Below are 19,139 nucleotides of genomic sequence, written 5' to 3' on the forward strand. Positions count from 1 at the left end.
TCCTTCTCTTCTTTCCCCCTGTCTTTCTCATACGGAGAGTTTGTGTAAGGGAGGAAGTGTGAGCCTGATCTGAGAATGGGTGGACTAAAAGGAAAGGGGTTGTTGTAAAGTCTCTGCCCTTGACAAAAAAAAAAAAAGAAAAAACAATATCTGCGCTTGAAGAACAAAAACAAACTATACTCAACTATCTAATTCAAGCACTTTGAATGGATGCAAGGCTGCAACAGAATCCCTTTCCTGTTTTTCATGGCCTAAAAACTGCTCGTTCACAAAGAAACTGCTGTGTCGACGAGAGAGCGGCTGCTTTGCTTCTTTCTCATCTATCCTGCTGCAGTTTGCATGACGCTCTCCTCAACAGGAAACCGTGGACTCCTCTTAGTCTTGAATACCGACCATGTATATGTCAATCACTGCTCGAGGTATGGGAGCGCACTTCATCGCTGCGACTTGAGGAAGGGTTTTAAATGAGGCAGTTGAGCTTCATATTCTTATCACGGAGGCTTGAAATGCACTGAGCTTATGCTATGGAAAAAACCCTGCAATATAACATCTGAATTTGAAAAATTGATCAAAAAATGTACCTAATTCCACACTATGTGGAAGAATCATCTCTCAAGATTAATGCTGCAAGTGCATTAATAATTTAGTTTTATGTCTCTCTTTTTTTAAAGAAACCTTTGCCATTTTTTCCTCCTATTGCAGTGGGTGTTTGTGTGGCTCTTTGTACATCTTTACTTGAAGATTCAAAGCCTTCCGCTGCAGGCCTGGTTTCCCAAAAGCATTGGCAGTCGGATTCTCGATGGAAAATGAGACAAAAAAAAAAAAAAAGACTGCTACCGGAAGGTGAAAGAAATGCATTCAGGCAGATTATCATCACAAGGGTTTCTGGACTTTTAAATGAACAGCCGCTTCTCCATTCATAAAAAATTAACACGTTGACATTTAGGCCGGCTCGCCAACAAGAACATTCGCTAAACTTCCGTGGCCCACTTACGCTGGGTGGCTGGACGGCTGTGGATGGTTTGTTCGGGACAAATTTAGAACTGGATGTATGCGCTTTAACTGAATTTCGAGCGCGGGTCACTCAGCTAGGAAACTAATATTCACAGCTGAGAGGCCAGTGCTCGAAACGCAGAGGGTGCCACATACAAATCAGCACAGTGACGCCGAGACTGTCGTTCATGGTGAAAACCCATATTTAGACAAGGATCAACCAGCTCCAGGGGTCAGTTTTACAAGACAGGAGATCAAACTAATAGTCAGTCTTCAAATAGATGTTTAAATTAATCCATTAACCATTTATATGTCAGTTACAAAAACAGAGCTTCTGTTTTCTCTGTGCCATTTACCGCGGATCACAATTTAGCAACGTTGATGCGAAAGGTTTGCACGGATTTACTCCTCCCTGTAGCGTTTAGCTCACGTGTAATTCCACTTTCACTGGCGGTGCTTGATTTAGCGGAAAAAGGTTAGCAGCCAAGATTTTGGGAAATTGGGCCGAGTCTCACAAAGGAATCGTGTAAATAAACTTTTATTTTGTTTTAACTTGGCTTTGACACAAAAAAGACAACGTTTGTCTCATGGTTTGAGTTTTAAACGCTCAGAAGAAAAAAAAATGCCAAAGTCTAACGCCGACTTTCACTTTATTAAGAGTACGTTTTCGTCTGATGACTTTTTCTTAATGTTTGTGTGCACGTGAGAAATTCTTTTCTTCTAATGGCTTGTGGAGGAGCTGATCAGACTCGGCTTTTGATCTTTGGACCGACTCTGATCTTTCTTTCTGTCTTTCTCCGTTGACTTCGTTAAACCGGGAGCAATGAGCACACGTTTATGGCATTTTGGCTGGAGCCCACCGGAGCACAACGCGTGTGCGGCGAGACATACTCAGGAACAAAAGAGGAGCCGTGCTCCCAGCCCAAGAGTTGCCTCAGAGTGGCAGTCTGTCGCCTCCTGCTGGGAGCATTGTCCCTGATCGCTTTTTGGCGCTGAACAGATGTTGGTGAAAACTCATATGAATAAAGACGACATCAGCTGCTACTGTACCTGCTTTGCGTTGTGAAATCGGGACCTACGGTAATTATCTTCAAGATACGAGCTTGGAATTCTTTCCAAAGCGCTTTTATTTTGAAATTCTGTGCCATAATATCCTGTAGTGTTTTTGTGCTGGTTTGGGTTGGTGTTGAATCTGCATTTTATGTAAATCTAAGGTGTTGCTATCCGTCAAATGCTCAGTGGGTGTCGATCAGCAAAGCTAAGACTATGTTTCAGTGCTTGTTCAAGCACAGCAGCAGTGCAAAAGGAAGACAAATGAAATGCAGCTGAAAGGCGATCCCTACATCTGTCTATCTAGGGTCGCCATGGCAGCAGGTCCAGATGAACAGACCAGACATCCCTTTCCCCGGTAACAACCTCCAACCTCTTTATCTGCTCCCCTCTTTCCCTGTTTTTGTCTGACTCTGCTGCTTATACACATCCTGAAGAAACACATGTGAGCGCACATTGTCCTTTTGTTTCTGATCATGCCTGCGGTGGTTGAGACCTTCACAAATTTTGGATTCATTTGTTTGTTCTGTCAGAGGTGAACTGCTCCAGCGCTGCTTTGTTTGAGCTGGCCAAGCCTTATTTTGAGTTCTGTTACCAAAGGAAATCAAACTGTTATAAGCATTTTGGTCTCTCATTATGGAAGCGGATTTAGCTCCATTATTTCTCAGTGGATGTTGACGTCTGTCTGCCGGTTGCTCGGTCCACCACTTTGTTCCAGACCAAAACATCCCAATGACTATTGCATGGATTGCCATGAAATTTGGTACGAACATTCATGTCCTCCTCTGGGTGAATTCTAATCACTTTGGTTATCTCATTCACTTTCCCTCTACCGCCACCATCAGGTTAAAAAAAAAAAAAACTTGTCCAAGGCTTTGATTTCTCATCAAATACCTGCAAAGCTAAAACATTCATCAGCTTTAGCTGTACTGTTTTATGCTGATGTTAGCTTGACAACATGCTAAACCAAGTGGTGGTGAACAAGGCAGCCATTATACCTGTTTGGCATCAGCATGTTAGCATTATCTCTGTTAGCATGCCAACGTTAGCATCCAGCTCAGCTGTGCCTAATCGCAGCCCCACAGTGCTGCTAGCATCAGCGACCGAAAATTTTGTCCCCTTGACAAAAGCTGAAGTTTTAAACAATGCTGAAAAAAAAAACGTGGCCCGTGGTTGAAGCAAATATCTGACCCCTGCTGTAGACTCTTGTCATTACATTTCAGTGGAAACCCTCACAGTTATTTGCAAATACTGAAATGTTTCAGTGAATTTGCAACAGCTGTCACATCACCACGGATCAGAACTCGGCAGACGCACGCGTCTTTCTTGCCGTCCAAAAAAAAAATGAGTACCCCCCCATTCATCCATCCATCCATTTAACGTCCCTCTCTTCTCTTTTGCCCCCCCCCTCCTTCCTCCAGCCACTGTGACAGACTCATCTGCCATACATCTGTTAGAAAAGGATTTAGTTCCGCTTAAGTTACTTTCACCCATTCAGGGGGGCCCCTCACAGCAAAGCGCTTCACTCCAATTTAAGCCCCGACTGGCCCAGCCAATGACAAATACTTGTTTTTCTCTCGGTGGTGTCTGGACAGCTGTGGCTGGTGCGTGTTAGGGACAAATTTAGGATTGATTATACTTTATCCAAAGCTAGCTCACGGGCAGTGAAGCAGACTGAAGTTTTGAACTTGGGTCTCTCAGCTGGGGAATGTACCGCACATGCAGCAGCCAGCTTGAGGAAACTTATGCAGGGCTACGACAGCAACAGTTGTCTGTCACAGGAAGGCGACAGATGGCCATTTCACATGCATGGAGTTCCTCTCGTTTCGGAGATAATAAAGAACTGTGATTGTTCCTCGGAGGAGGCATCAAACTGAGACCTTTGCTTAAATTTTGCAAACATGCAGCTCAGCCGTTGTCGCTGTAGCTGGGCTTAACAACGTATTTGTGTTAGTCATTCTTTGTTTTCTGTACTGTATTTGTTTTATGTATTATACTTCAAAAGATCTAATAAAAAGGATGAACAAAGAAGGCATTCACAAATCATTATTAAATATGGAGCAATGCTGCTGTTTATTATGCACCCCCTCTGCACAAACACTGCCAGAACTTATATATGGCTTCATTAGCTGATAATTATAGCACGAATAAAAGAGGAGAACCAGACTACAGTAATTAGTCGCATTGATTTGAGCCCATGTTGATATTTAACTGCTTTATGACAAGAGTTTGATGTATTTGCTGTCTGTCCGCTCCGACTCGTTTTACAGATGAGAACCCTCACTTTTTAGATTTCATTGTGCAAAGAGGTAACGAGAACATCTTTTTCAAAGGAGGGAAATATTCACTTTTTGAAGGCAAGTCATCAATTTTATGGGATAGTAGGCGTCGGATATAGGCAGTGGTGGAATGCAACATTTGCTCAAGTACTGCACTGATGTACAGTTTTGAGGTATTTTATGAAACTTCACCCTCCTCTATAACACTGAACTATTTTTTGGAGAATTATCTGAAAAAACTTAACATACATTTGTGCCACAGAACTTTTTTTTTACTGCAAAGACCATCTCACGACCCCTCAGAATTACAGACCCGGAGGTTTCTGGTAACCACCAGACTAAACTACCATACTGCATAAAAAATAGTTCAAACTGGCTCCATCTCAAGAAGCTACAATAGCAAAACGCTGCTTGCACACTGATCCACCAGCAGTAACAGACAAATAATGTTATACATAGTAATAAATCAGTCACAGGGGGCATTTTACTGCAGAACAAGTACATTTACTTTTCATGCTGTCATTATATTTTGCTTACAATACTTGTGTACTCTCATTGAATTCACAACTGGAACTACTTTTACTAAAGAATCTCTTCTGTTTTCCATCACTGATTATTATAGGAAATATAACCAGTAGTGTAATAAATTGCAGCTGCAGGGAAATTATTAGTTAAGTGCCAGCATTGATAATCATTAATTGTCAGTTATTTATGGGGATCAGTGCAGGTCAGTAGGTTAATTATCCAGCTGCAGCACTGCAGTGCAAATCTAATATCCCCGCCTAGTTCCTTTTGCATGCTCGGCCAGCAGGGGGCGGTGAAGGCCTCTCCGTGCGCTGCTGTGTGAATGGAAAAAAGCCTCCCAACTTTTTTGAAGGCTGGACGCCGCGCTGCCCCACCGAGCGTGTGCGCCCTCCCAGAAACGACTCCTTCCGAGCGTGAGGGGGGGCAGCTTGCTGTGACTCCGTGCCACGCAAACGGGCGCGTAAAGCCTCGGCGCGACTCCCGTCGGCGATCATCATCAGGAGGGGAAACAGCCGACATCAACATGAACCAAAAAAGAAAAAAATCCAACGCAGTCTGAGTAAACTGACGTCCTGCTGATTTTTTTTATGACTCCATGCTTATTTGAACCTGGCGCAGCAGACTGCAACACTGAAAACGCGGATAAAGCACTCAGGGATCTGGATAACACTGGATTGAGTTTAGGGGAGGTTAGAAAAGCCCATAAACCCGAACCTGCCTCCTGTTTCTGCACTATTTAACTGCGGACTAATGGTCTAATTAGCTGGAATAATTCCAAAAACATGTCTCCACTGATTCAGAAAAGAAGGTAATGAAACAAGCCTGCGCACCAAATAATAAGGCATTTGTTTTTCCATGCGGATTAATGGAATTGCAGCTGTGGTCCAGGTGCTGTATGTTGCCTGTGCACGGTGTATGAGTCACGCAAGATGCTCATCTCCAAAGGTTCACCACCATCAGCACCATCAGCAGCAGCAGCAGCAGCAGCAGCAGACAGCGTCACCCAGCCACTCTGTTGCCCACACAGGCGTTAGAGAGGGAGGAGGGCGCCGCTGGATCAGGTCGACTCCCCTCCTCTGGACTGATCACACTGATTGATCGTCGGGGTGCGTCCCGGAGGAACCCCTGCGAGGAGCTCGGAGGACCGAGGCGGGAGGGGAGGGGAGGGGAGGGGGGGAGACCGCTGTGTGGTCGCGGATGACACGCAGGAGAAAGTGTGTGGGCGGATGAGGAAGTTCGGAGCGCGGATTGATGGTCACACACACACTCACACACACACACACCCACTGTGTTGGCACTTGAACGCAGCAGCAGCGGCAGCAGCGCCACGCCGGGCTCTCCGTCCACCAGTTCCTGCGGCCAGGGGGTGATCCGCGCATGGGAAAATGACAATCAAGTTCGCGGTCATCCTCCTCACACTTCTGCTCGTCCGAGGCGCGCGGTGAGTAGCTTTGATTCAACAAGCTGTGAGGTGCTGCTCTGACGCCTCAAAAGTTCACATGTGACTATTGTGGGGACGCAACTGCGCATTTTTGTGTGAATGAGTCTGGCTGATAATTCATGGAGTGTTTTTTTCTTGGTCTGAGGGCTTTCCCCGCACTCTCTCTCTCTCTCTGTCTCTGTCTCTCTCTCTCTCTCACACACACACACACACACAGCAACCATTCACTGCTGTGTCCAAATACAGAATCCATGGCAGCAGACATCATGTTTTCCTGCTGCGACAAAGTTTGTCAGAACAGCGGTGTTAATTAAAGGGAAGCTCGCAGCACATTAACGCCCCCCTCCCTCCCCGCTTTGTTTCCCCACCCCACCCCACCCCGCAGTTCTGATCCACAGGAATATGGCGACTATGGAGATCACCACGACGCCACTGTCAATCAAATGCTGGTTCCCCGGTCGCACCAGGAGGACGCCACGCTCATACTGAACAATTTGCTCAAGGAATACGACAAGACGCTGCGGCCGGACATCGGAGGTAAGGCTGGATCTGGACTGATGAGTTCAAAGCTGAAAACTTAGTGGAGCTGCAGGCGCTGCGGGCGGTGTCCGAGGTGCTGGCGCGCATTGGAGCTGTCCATGGTGCTGGCGCGCATTTGGGCTGTCCATGGTGCTGGCGCGAATTGGAGCTGTCCATGGTGCCGGCGCGCTTTGGAGCTGTCCATGGTGCCGGCGCGCATTGGAGCTGTCCGTGGTGCCAGCGCGCATTGGAGCTGTCCGTGGTGCCGGCGCGCATTGGAGCTGTCCATGGTGCTGGCGCGCATTTGGGCTGTCCATGGTGCTGCACCATGAGGCGGGTTGCTTCCCAGGCTTGTGCGCCTGTGTCAGCTCGTTCCAGAACTGCCACTGAAGCTCTGTGGTGTTTCCACAGAGCGAAAGGTCCACACCAAGGCTTTGTACGGCTGCACCTGTTCATCCAGGGTTCCTTAAAATGCAAGCGGACACGTTTGGACGCTCTGGGAGGTGGACTGGGAGTTAGAAGCGGGTTCTGTAAGATTGAACAACGCGCGGCTGCACAGCATGAGTTTGTAATCATGACCCCCCCCAGGCTGCAGCTCATTAGCAACACTGTTTACTGAAAAAATACAAGGTGTTTGAGTCTGGCTTCAGCATCTACAGTCTAATCATGCACAAACTACAGCTGCAGCTTATTTTCTGAAGCTTCTTTTCATTATCAGTCCTTCTGCTGATTATTTTCTCAACTAATCTAGAAAAGAAAACGGGGGGGGGGGGGGGGGTAGTCTTTTATGATTGTCCTTGACTTGTTTTAATCATCCAAAAGCTAACGAGATTTGCTCCTCACATTGAAGAAACTGAGCGTTTGGCTTCTGATGAATGAGCAAAAGTTGATTCATATAGCTGAGTTTGCTGATGTGACCCCCCCAGAAGGAGAAGGAGACAGTTCCACAGTTTAGGAGTCAGGACAGAAAGAACTTGGTCGCTCTGAGCGGAGAGATAACAGAAGCGGAAACTATGAGGCATTCAGGGACTAATCTCCTTCAGACAGTTCTGTAAAATGGGCAGATTTGGAGGTTTTCCAGGTCTCATAAAGACATAAAGCTGGACAGCATCGATAAATTGACTGATTGTTGCAGGTTTAGCATAAAGCAGCACAGTTTTGGGGGTGATGTGTTGGGAGAGTATTAAATATAGCTGCTATGGCACAACATCATATCTAATGAATATCACAAGCAGCTCTTCAGTGAACTGCCTTGTTTCGTCTTGGGGTGAGTGTGGCGCCACCAAAAGTGATGCTCACGTGTTGCTTGGGTCGCTACAACAACACACAAATGGAGATTACAAGCAAGGGTCATAGTTTGTTTTGTTCTCAATGACCTGGGGGATTAACATGTTGAGTGACTGCGAGATCGACCAAACGGTTTGCGTGCAAGCCTCATGTAAACAGCGGGAGGGTCATCAGTGTTTTGCTGGTGAGGGCTAGCTTTAAGGAGCTGAATGCTAATTGCGGTTAGCAGGTCGGTTTAGCTCTGAGCAAGCTAGCAGCGCCATTGTTGTATGACTTCCTGTGCTTTCTGTCCATCGCTGTGCAAGGAAAACCATGCATCTCCAAAACAGTTGATATTGTTTTTATTTCTATTTTCTTTTATTCATTCTCACATGTCAACAAAAATCAGATCACTGAGAAATATCTAAGGGTGGAGCGTCTTGCTGCAGATGTGAACATTTTTTTCGTTATTAGAGATTTAATTCCATATTTTGCTCCAAACTAATGAAGAGTTCCTTACATGGATCTCCTCATTTGATTACCAAGTTATCGAAAGGCAAGTCTACATCTAAATTTAGCAAAAAGTTAATTTGAACATTCAGAAAATTGTCGGAAGTGTTGGGTGGAGGCTGAGCTACATATGGGTATTTTGCCCCTGCAGGGGATTATAAGGCAGGCATACTGTGCGTATGAGGCGGTGGTAGTTTCCCTGATTGCGCCCACATCATTTCTACCATACTTAGGGTGCAATCAAAACTCCAGGCTTCTTTGATGAGAATGGTCATTTTCAGAGAGGGAGGCTGGCTGCTAATCAGATCGTTACTAGCTTGATCCAGCCGGTGACTGGGAAAGCTGAGTGTGCGGTCGTTACCAAAGTCCCACATATTGTTACTGCTGCGTCTCAGGAGTCATTTGGAGGAATCGAAAGCAGTCTGTCCGTCTGAGCATGCAAGAGTTCTGAAGCTGGTGAAGAGGTGATCACTTAGCTTCAGTGTGCTGGTGGTGAGAAGTACATTTTATGGCTCTATATCTGACAGAATGCACAAAAGCAGACATCTGCGCTCTTGAGTAAAGCTCTGAACGTTGGACGGCCTTGGCATGAAGGTAGCTTCAGTGGCGTCATGTGGCGCCACCTTTGGCAGAACTATAGGATCCGCTTTGCTGCGTTTTCTTCTTCTCTCTGGACTGGGATTTTGCATTTCCTGACAAAATCAGAGGAATAGCTGATCTGATATGCGGAGGCCATTCGGGAATTGCTCTACTCTACATTTCGGAATAAACACTGCGAGTTTCTTAACTTTTTAGATGCTGTTGTTTCGTCTCCTGCAGCCCACGGTCGCATTTTTCTTCTCCCGTTCTTGTCTAAATCTTTGCACATGCTGGTACACGTGGACATCAGCGCATGCTGAAGGAGACATGGGCCCACGTGCGTAAAACTTTGAAGAAAAGGTCTGAAATGTGATCCTAAACGTATGAGTCCAACCAGTCAAAACAAGCCAAATCAAGTGAGGTACAGTAGTTTCAGCTAAATGTGCTTAAAGCCCTCCTCCGAAGGGACTTTTTTGCAAAACTTTATGAGTGAAATGTTGGATCCTTTCGCCTCTTTGGGCCTCCAACAGTTGTTTAAATGAAACCAATGCGAGACGTTCAGAGTGGAAATATCTCTTCTTCTTCACCTTTTTTTTTCTTTGGAAGAGGCTACAAGCAAAAGCGTCTTTTTTTACCAAGTATTTTATAATCTTATATGTTTTTGTTTTTTTTTTTTTGGTGTAAAACAGCATTCTGAAAAGGAACTAGTAATTAAAGCTAGAGGAGCAGTAAATTGAATAGCACAGACTCACACAGTGGCATCATCAAATCCCACTTTTCTAATTAGGTGTGTGCTTTTCAAACAGCACGTTTAGCAGAGCTCTCTGTCTCTCAGCTGCAGGACTCACGGGTTTGAACTCATTCTCAGGTTTATGAAGACTCAGTCTCAGACTGCACTGTGCACCTTCACGTTGCCACCGCCAAGCCTGAAGGACTTTCATTCGTCATGGTTTCAGTCGGGAGCCTCGCCGGCGTTGCGCTCGAGATGGAGTTTCAAAAGACTTTGTGGAAAGACTCTGATGGGAACACTTATCTCCAGATCATTAAGAGTGTTTATTTGTGTTCTTCGGTTATTTAAAATGACCGAGCATCCAGCTTTCACAGTCTCTAACCTGCTGGGAATTGATTTATTTTTTTTTTTCGGTTCAGTGTGGTAGCTCACCTCACGGAGGGGGGATCTCCCTCCAGCCCTGCTGCCATAATTAAGGATGAAATTTTGATGAGATCCAGTTGACAAACCTCGCCGTCGTCCATGAAATGTTAATGCCCTTGCAGGATAATGCGCGGTGGCGGAAACGCACGGGCACGCGTGTGGGTGGGGTGTGGGGGGGCACATATGGATACACACACACACACACACACACACACACACACACACACACACACACACACACACAAGGGAACACACTCACAGATGACGCTGAGTCAAAGACAGATCTGGGACATATAAGCCATCGTAAAAAAAGAGGGGGTTCAGCTGAGAACTGCTGCAATGAATCTCTGAAATGCGCACACACACACGCACACACAAACAAGCACACTCACGTTGACAGCCAGCTACTGAAGTCAGAACAGTGTGGCTCATTTCCGAGATACACCTGAATTTTGTCTAAATCAAAGTCATCCTCTTTAGACACACACACACACACACACACACACACACACACACACACACAGTATCAAACAATGCTTTTCCGGCTGCCTCTTTTAAATATGAGCAACTTCTCGTCTGTAGTTCTGCTTGTTTATATGCTGCTGGCTGTGGAACCAGAGCGCACGCTGTTGTTTTAAGCATATTTGAGATTTCTGTATTAATTGGCCATTAATTTGAAGCTCAGAAGCGTGTTTGTATCTCACAGCGAAGCTCCCTCCTTTGGTAAAAATCAACCTCTGTAAGCTCAACCGGAGTAATTGAGGCCGGGGTAGGGTTGTACCACTGGTTACGAGGCAAACATTCAAGGACATAAACAACAGCAGCAGCAAAAACCTCTGCAACCAAACACCAGATACCACTCCAATGCCTGTATGCACTGTGCACTGTATACAGCCGGTTAGCTTAGCTTAGCATTGAGAATGGAAGCGGGGGGAACAGCTCGCCTGCTGTGAAGACGACAAATTGCGGTTTTGTGGGGTTTTGAACTCGATCAGGTTGCCTGGCAACCTTGTCGTGACAAAACAGCCTCCAGGAAGTGACTGCGCCTAGCCCAAATAAATAAATGAATAGTCCAGTTATAATCCCTGGCAAGGGAGTCTTCCAGGCTTCTCCCTGCTTCCAGTCTGCATGCTAAGCTAAGCTAACTGTCGGCTGCTTCTAGCTTCATATTCAGCATAAAAACATGAGATTGAGCCTCCTTTCAAAATACAAGTAAGCACATTTCCAAAAATGGAGACCTTTAAAGATTTGTATCAGCCACAAATGACTGAGGGTTATGTATTCATCACGCTGTCCAAATTTCCATTTCCATGCTTGATTGCTTTAAAGTGAATCTAGCTGTGAACTTCAGGTCTCTGATCAATCACATTTTTCATAGTTAGTTCACAGCGGCACTTAGGAATCTTTAAAGCAATCCAAAGTGCGGTTCGGGTCCACGGCGGTGAGGCGGAACTCCAAAGACACGACGTGACAAGGTTATTATCTTCGTTTCCCTGTTTGTCTTCGTCCTGTCTCTTCCAGTCTTGTGAGGTCAGCAGTGAGCCTAATCGTCATATAAAGTGCTTGACTGGTCCACTTGTGAAAAAGCGCCCCCCCAAAGCAGAACAAGTGTTGAGCCTCACCTTAACCGATAAGAAGCAGTTCGCCTCAGATGAGGATGAGATGCTTTTGTGGCCCTATTGTGTCGCTTTCCTTTTGGATTCAGAGCGTGATCACCGCGTGCGATCTGTGTGATCCTGTGCGAAGGCGTGCGTGCGTGCGTGTGTGTGCTGTAGCATTCGCTAGTGTGTCGGTGTTTGCGTGTGTGCTCGCCAGGGAATCGAGGACAAAGCGGGCGGCTGGAGTCGAGGGCTTTGTGTGCCACGAGGGCACCGCAGCCATGCACATTCAAAGTTTGGGGGCCAGGGATGATTCAAGGGGTTTGATTAAAGATGGGTCGTAGCCGCACTCTAAAAATACACAAACAAATTAAGAAGTACATTCAAGAAAGGTTCAAGTCTTTGTGCCCATGAGAATTTAGTCATCTCAAGAAAGCTTTAAAGGCATGAGGCTACCCAACAACAACCCCTACAACTGCATAAAAGTGATGCCTGCACGTCCAATGCCTGATACATCTTCTTTCTCTATGCCACAGAGCTCCACTGTTGTCCAAAAACAATTAAAAACACATCAGCCAGCCACTGTCTTGCACTGTGTGACATGTTCCTTCATTTCCATGAACACACACGCAACACATTTTTTTGAGTCAATCCTGCATGCACTGTCCTGCTGCTGCAAATACTCACGAGAGTGCCAAAGGTGTATTCATCCGCTGCTGGAAATAGTCCCAAGCAAATGCTGTGTTTGCTTCCGTTTGAGTAACATTTTCGAAAAACTACAGTGCCCAGCTGATTTAAGAGAATACAGAGCCTTTTAAAAAATGGAACCAAGGTCACAAATAGGGGTAATATATCTTGAGGTTTAGCAAAACTGATGCACGAGTGGCAACGATCTTCTAAACCAAGGTCAAAGGTACATCCATAATACACTTCTGTGCTATGAATATTCACTCTTGTCGCTAATGCCAGACAAATTCACCCATGTGTCCCCCCATGCAACATGAGAAAAGCAATGGATTTTCTCTCTCCAATCATCATGATTCTTTGGGACTATAGTTCCCATGATGCTTTGTTGGATGTAAACAGACAGTCATCATCAAAAGTTTGCCGAATTGGCTGTTAACAGTTCCTGTTTGCAGTGCACATGGATGCACGGACAACTATTACTGGATTACTTTGATACTGCAGAAAACGTAAAAACGTGACGATTCTTCTGAAATAATAAGTCAGATCTGTTTCCGTTATTTCTATTCATCGAAAGTGTCAGTCGCACTGCATCTATCATAAGTGTACCTTGGGTGTGATAGACTTAGAGAAGGAGTACGTTTGTTATAAATTGCAGCAATGGGGCACTCGAGTTTATAGTATCTAAACTGGCTCCATGAGCGGTGTGTCACAGTATCTTTGCCTCATATCTCGCCTCCCAGCTGCTTGTTTTTACAATAAACAAAAGAAGAACTGGCAGATTCATACAAACAGCAATAGAGGCTTTGCAGAAAAGACAAGAAAATTAGCCCCATCGACTGAGAAGCAATAATAATAATAAAATATAAATAAATATATATACAAGGGAGAAGTCACAATGCTGATCTCAAGAGAAATTACTGCTTAGCAGCTCAGAGTGTGGAGACAAAACATCCGATTAAGCTATTACCACTTTAAGAAACTGTCATTTTAAATCCCTTGACTTTTTCGAAACGACTGCAACACACCAGGGAGAAATAACTGGACCCAATCAGATTTAAACGAAGAGAAATCCTGTTTTCTTTCCAGAAGTTAATCCTGAACAAGCCGCTGTTTTTCTTTGCTCTGATTAGGCGCACGGTCCAGTGTCAGCCTGCATGCAAATACAGTCAACCTGACAGCTTTTCGACATGGCGAGGGGGCTAATCCGGTCGCAGGTTGGCTGTGATCCGAGCAGGTGACGGTGACCCGAGGCTGGGATTGTCCACAGCTAACGCGCTATCGATCTACACTGGCTGACCAGGTCGCTGCAATCATATCCATCATTAGAGTCTCCCTGAATATGTCTGGTGCTCACAATTAAGTCTGTGGGTGGGGGCGAAAAGGGAAGGGCTGTGTGTGCATGTCAATTGGGTGTGTGTGAACGCATGTGTGTGTCTGTACTTGCTACATAGTGAGGAGGAACACGTTTTTAATCAGCAGATTGAGGACATTTTGGCTAGTCCTCACAACTTCAATGGGCGGTTTAAGGGTTAGGTTAGATTTAGGCTTAGCTTAGGGTTAGGGTAAGGGGTTTTTGGCGTGATGGCTAAGGTTGTGGTAAGGGGCTAGGGGATGCATTAGGTCAGTGAGGGTGCAAGGGTGTGTGTGTGTGTTACTGTAACCGACAAGCAGCTACTGTTTGTAGTTGTACAACACTTTTATCCATCTATATTTACTCAATTGCTTTTATGTATTTTTATCATTTGCGATCACTGGCTTGCCGTACACACTTTTACACACAAATGTGATGTGCATGATCTAAATGTGTGTGTGTGTGTGTGTGTGTGTGTGCGTGTGTCACCAAAGAGAAGGACTTTGATTCAGATAAAAGCCAGGTGTGTGTCAGAAATGGAAACCAAAGCTACTCAGACATCAGTGGTTTGCAGCCGTTTCTTGTCTCGTTCACCCCCCCCCCCCCACACACACACACACACCCCCATCTGTTTCTCTCTTTTGCGCTCCTCCCTCTCTTCCCCCATTTCTTCATGACCCTCCCTTTATTTCCCCTTTAAACCTCCCCCTGCTTACTATCAATTACTGCGCGCTGCTACATAATTCATGTCTGGTATTTGCGGCCCAGATTTGAGGCTTTTTGGAGTCCAAGTGAGAGTTTGACCCACTTTGCATCCCATATTAAAATCTCATAGATCCAATTCAGAAGTCATGTCAGATTCAATCACTCCAGGGCGAAGCACAAGAGCAGAGGATGGGCTGCGGGCACGGCAACATTCGGTCTTACTGAATCCGACTCATATCCTCGAACAATATACGTCAGCAGCCCTACATTTCCCCCTTGTTTGATAAAAGATTTAGATGAATCCTTTGTTTTATTAAAGCATAAAACCAGTGGAAATCAGATTTGAGGAATCTTAACGTTGTTTGCTGAGAAAGTTCCGACTCAGTTTGGATTTTTTTTTTTTGTATCCCAGCGCCAGAAATAACAGGGACGTGTTTGTCCTGCACTCAAACGCTGTGATTTCACACCGGCGTGAAGCTTGAGCTGAAAATGAATTGGAGTGGATGGAAGATTGTGTGACTGTGTCTGGGATCAAAGGGGCACTTTGGAGCTGAGAACGGATAGACGGAGCGTGCTGACGCGTCTTTGCCAGTCGAGGAGGCGTCCAAGTAAAAAAAACAGAACTAAATGTGAAGAAGGACTTGGCGGCACAAGAGTCTGCATGTTTCTGTCTGTTGATTCGTCCTCCACTTTAGTCGAGACTAAAATGCTTTGGCAGCTGCCGGATGAATTCACATGAGATTCAGTGCAGACATTCGTGGTCCCAGGAAGATGGATCCAAATAACTTTGGTGATCTCTTGACCTTTCCTCTAGTGCCATCATCAGGGCAACATTTTAATTGTCCAATACTTTGGTTTATGACCAAATACCTGCAAAACTACAAACATCCTCATCAGCCTCAGACCTGCTCTTTGTTCACTGCTAATTTGTCCTGATGGGCAGACAGCGACTCTTCTTTCGGCCTGCTAAAGCGTACTCTTGTGCCAAATGGCACTTTAGTGCTAATATTGGCATGTTAGCACAGATGGACGTACAAAGCTAAGCTATCAGGGCTTTCTCCGTGGTTACGGAGGAGATGTGAAGCTTCGACGCATTCCACTCACCGAGCACAGTGGCATCCGTGTGGTATGGAGGCTCTACAGTGAAGCTTGACAACTAATTGAGTTCTTTCTATAGCTGAATTCCCAGAAGTGCAAACAGCACAATACATGGAGAGCTAAGTGTTATCCATTTTCATCTGAAGTACTCTTGTTGCTGCAGCACATGCACAACTTCTGTGTTAAAGTAAAGGTATTTATACACACACTGTAGAAAAAATGTATGAAATGTTTCTGTGGCACGTCATGTGCATCCAATTTTCTAAGCTATTCTCTTCACTTCTTATCCAAAAAATGATCAGGTATGCGTCGGCATGCCAAATAAAGATGGTGACCATGGTAGATATTGCACCTATGAAACATCTGCAGGTTATCACCGTTACTGTGACAACTTAGCCCAAGTTCAGCCTTGCACGAGTGGGGATGTAGGACAAAATGTTCCATACAGCAGAAACACAGAGTAGAGGCACACACATGAGGAGAGTTTCTGGAAATAAGTATGAAAACCCCCTATAAAGCTCTCTTTTATTAAAGAACTATAGGGCGAAAATCCTCACTCATCCCTCTCAGCTGCAAATTGCTGAGATTATAAACCTAGGTGGCCTCGTTCTTCCCCTTAAGGAAGTTAATATCACCCGCTGTCAGTCCAGGATTGACCCCATCACTACCACTACCATCATATCTTTCAGTGAACACTCTGTTACACTTATATGATACACCTTTCTTATGACTGAGGAAGGGTTTTTTGAGGTTCTGGCACCCTGACGTGGTGTTGTGCTTTCCTTCTGGGAAACACGTGGGTGAAGGCCACGTGCTGAAGCTTGGTTCAGAAATAATCAAAACCTGTCATATGAAGCATGTGTCAGAGGCTTCTCAGCTTTTGTTAGCGGTGCTCCTCCAGACTGTGGGTCGATATGACATCCCATTAGTCTTGTTTGCACTTGACAAACTCCTCAATGGACTTTTTTGTGACTATGGCTGGAAAGGATGATGTAGTTTTCACATGAGATAATGTTCTCGTATCCTCAAGTAACTCAACAGTTGATGCTACTTTGATCTTTCTTTGATCGTCGGATTTAAAGATGGATGAGTGCCTGAAAAGGTGATCAGCTCCATCACAAACGCAGGTGGGTGTTTTGCATTGAGTCGCCCTTTGTTAATGAACAGACGCGCATGCAGCGTCCTGAGAACATGCGAGCTCCCGCTTCCTTTCCAACCCACTGTGCTTTTTTTTTGTCACCAGATAACCCTGATGACGTCATCCCTGATGATGTCATCAGGGTTATCTCGATAATGCTTGATACATTGAATTTAGAAGAAAATCAGAAATTTTTTTTTAAGATGTTGGCATTCAGGAGGCAGGGGGCGTCGAATGAAAGCTGTTATTGAGGTGCATTATGGGAAATTAGGGACCAGTATTTTTGGAGTTTGATCCATGTTAGAGACTAAAAGATGATTAAAACTAATTTGAGTCCGTCCTCACCAGAAAAACGGCATACAGATTGACCTTGCAAGAAGGTTATTACGACCTGTATTTTACAGTTATTGCAAGGCGGCGACCTCTAGTGGCCAAAGTAATTACGACGGGAGAAAAGGAGGAAGTCAGGCAACGTAGTATAAAGAGCAAAAAGGTCTACATGTGGAGGATGGATGGATGGGACAAACAAACACAGGAGACCCTGGTGTTGGTGTCCCATACCAGCTGTCAAGAGGCAGGAAAAGACATTCAGCAAAGGGCCCCAGGTTGGAACTGAACCCGGTGCCTTCTCTTTGAGTAAAATCGCCGTAGCCACCTCTGGCTTGGTGGCTTTGAGGCTGACTCAGTCCTGGCAGGCCTCTTCCTGGTGATCCTCACAGGGCTGACATTTGGCGCAGCGGTGACGCCTCGCCAGCTGAAAGGACAATGCTCGGCTCAGCCTCCTCAATATTTCAAGTCCGGTGACATTTCATTAGATGAGGAGGAGTTTAGACGCTGGCGAAGGCCTCTCCTCACGTCTCGGCCAGCCCGGTTAGCCGAGCTGACAATCACCTGCGGGAGGGAGGTGCACATGTGGACACACCAGACTTTAATGGACACACATTTGCGGACGCGCGCGCACACACACACACACAAGCTGGAGGATTGAGTAACCTTTTACGAGCTCTATGATGCAAATGTCTCTCCCGTCCTGCATGTGTGTGTGTGTGTTGGAGAGGCTTGCGCTGAGAGTTTTGCACTCCGGTTTGCATGAAAAACAAGTTTCACAACATTTCTCACTAACTTTTAGGTTGTTAGTATTTCCAAAAGCGTGCAACATTTCCAACGGTGAAGTATTTCTTTCCACTTAGTAGAGGGGCAGCGTGACCAAACGTTGCATCGCAAGATTTTCTCTTGAAGAAAAAAAAAAAAAGAAGTTCTGAAATGATGCTCTCCCGCTGGTTTCTTCCCTGCCACCTCCTCTTCTAATTCAGGAGAAAATCGAGCGCGACCCCTGAAGGGTGCAGCCGGGTCTGGACAGCTGATCAGCAGGGTGGGAGCTGGTCCAGTGTCAGCGGAGTTTTTTTTTTTTTTTTTTGCTTCATTCTGTCAACCTCCTGCCAGCTCCTCTTGGGCTGTAAAAAGCAGGAAAAAAATAAAATAAAATGCTGTACAAACTGCAATTACAACACAGTCTCACTCAATAGAGTCTAAAAGCGGTGTCCACAGAAAGATATGTGGTGATGTTCACACAGTTTAGGCACCAAAATTACTTAGATTTGGAAAAATATTATGATTTGGGTTAAAAGAACAACTTAAAGAGGGTCTCCAGGTGGACCTCCTTGCTCTTCATCCTCGTTAGGTTGAGTGTCTCGAAAAAATTAAACATTCCAGTAGTACACAAATGTGATCAATCAAATCCCATGACTATTTCACCAAGTGCCCTGATGCTGGCCCGGATTCGCAACTGAACAACTTTCCTTCCAGCCAAATCCGCTTCTCAGCCAATCAGATGCTTTGGAACGCCACCCGTCTCGACCAATGAGTGAGCCTCGTGTTTTCAGGCGAGCTGCAAGTTTAAATGGCTGATGCATTTTTTCATGTTGATAGCTGTATCATGTCATGTGCTGTCATCTGCCAGCGTGCTGCATTGCATGTGGGATATCACGTCGCCATGGTGATGTCTGCCTGTGTGTTGACAGGCATTGTGATCACCGTAGCTTGTGCTTCCAGATGAGATGATCTCATTATATTTTGGAAACCCTTCCTGCATATTAGCACGTTAACGAGGACATTTTCTCAAACTTCTCTGTGCTTACAAATACGCAGCTACCTGCCAAGTGCACAGAAGCATGCCGGCGGAGAGATTTGCAGATAAATGCAACTTCCTGTGCCACTTTCTAACACCACACAGCGTCTGAGGAGGCG

At 45.5% G+C, this 19,139-nt stretch overlaps 1 protein-coding gene across 1 annotated transcript in view; it reads left to right on the forward strand.

The window, feature by feature from the left end:
• The first annotated feature begins 6,232 nt into the window (after window positions 1-6,232).
• LOC121627241 (gamma-aminobutyric acid receptor subunit gamma-3-like) overlaps window positions 6,233-19,139 on the forward strand; it is a 72,253-nt gene continuing 59,346 nt past the window's right edge. Inside the window, exons 1-2 of the mRNA XM_041966034.1 lie at window positions 6,233-6,288; window positions 6,674-6,825. Of these exons, the coding sequence (XP_041821968.1) occupies window positions 6,233-6,288; window positions 6,674-6,825 (208 nt within the window). The remainder of the gene's footprint in view (window positions 6,289-6,673; window positions 6,826-19,139) is intronic.

The sequence above is a fragment of the Chelmon rostratus genome, chromosome 24 (assembly GCF_017976325.1).
Source record: "Chelmon rostratus isolate fCheRos1 chromosome 24, fCheRos1.pri, whole genome shotgun sequence".
Lineage (NCBI taxonomy): Eukaryota > Metazoa > Chordata > Actinopteri > Chaetodontiformes > Chaetodontidae > Chelmon > Chelmon rostratus.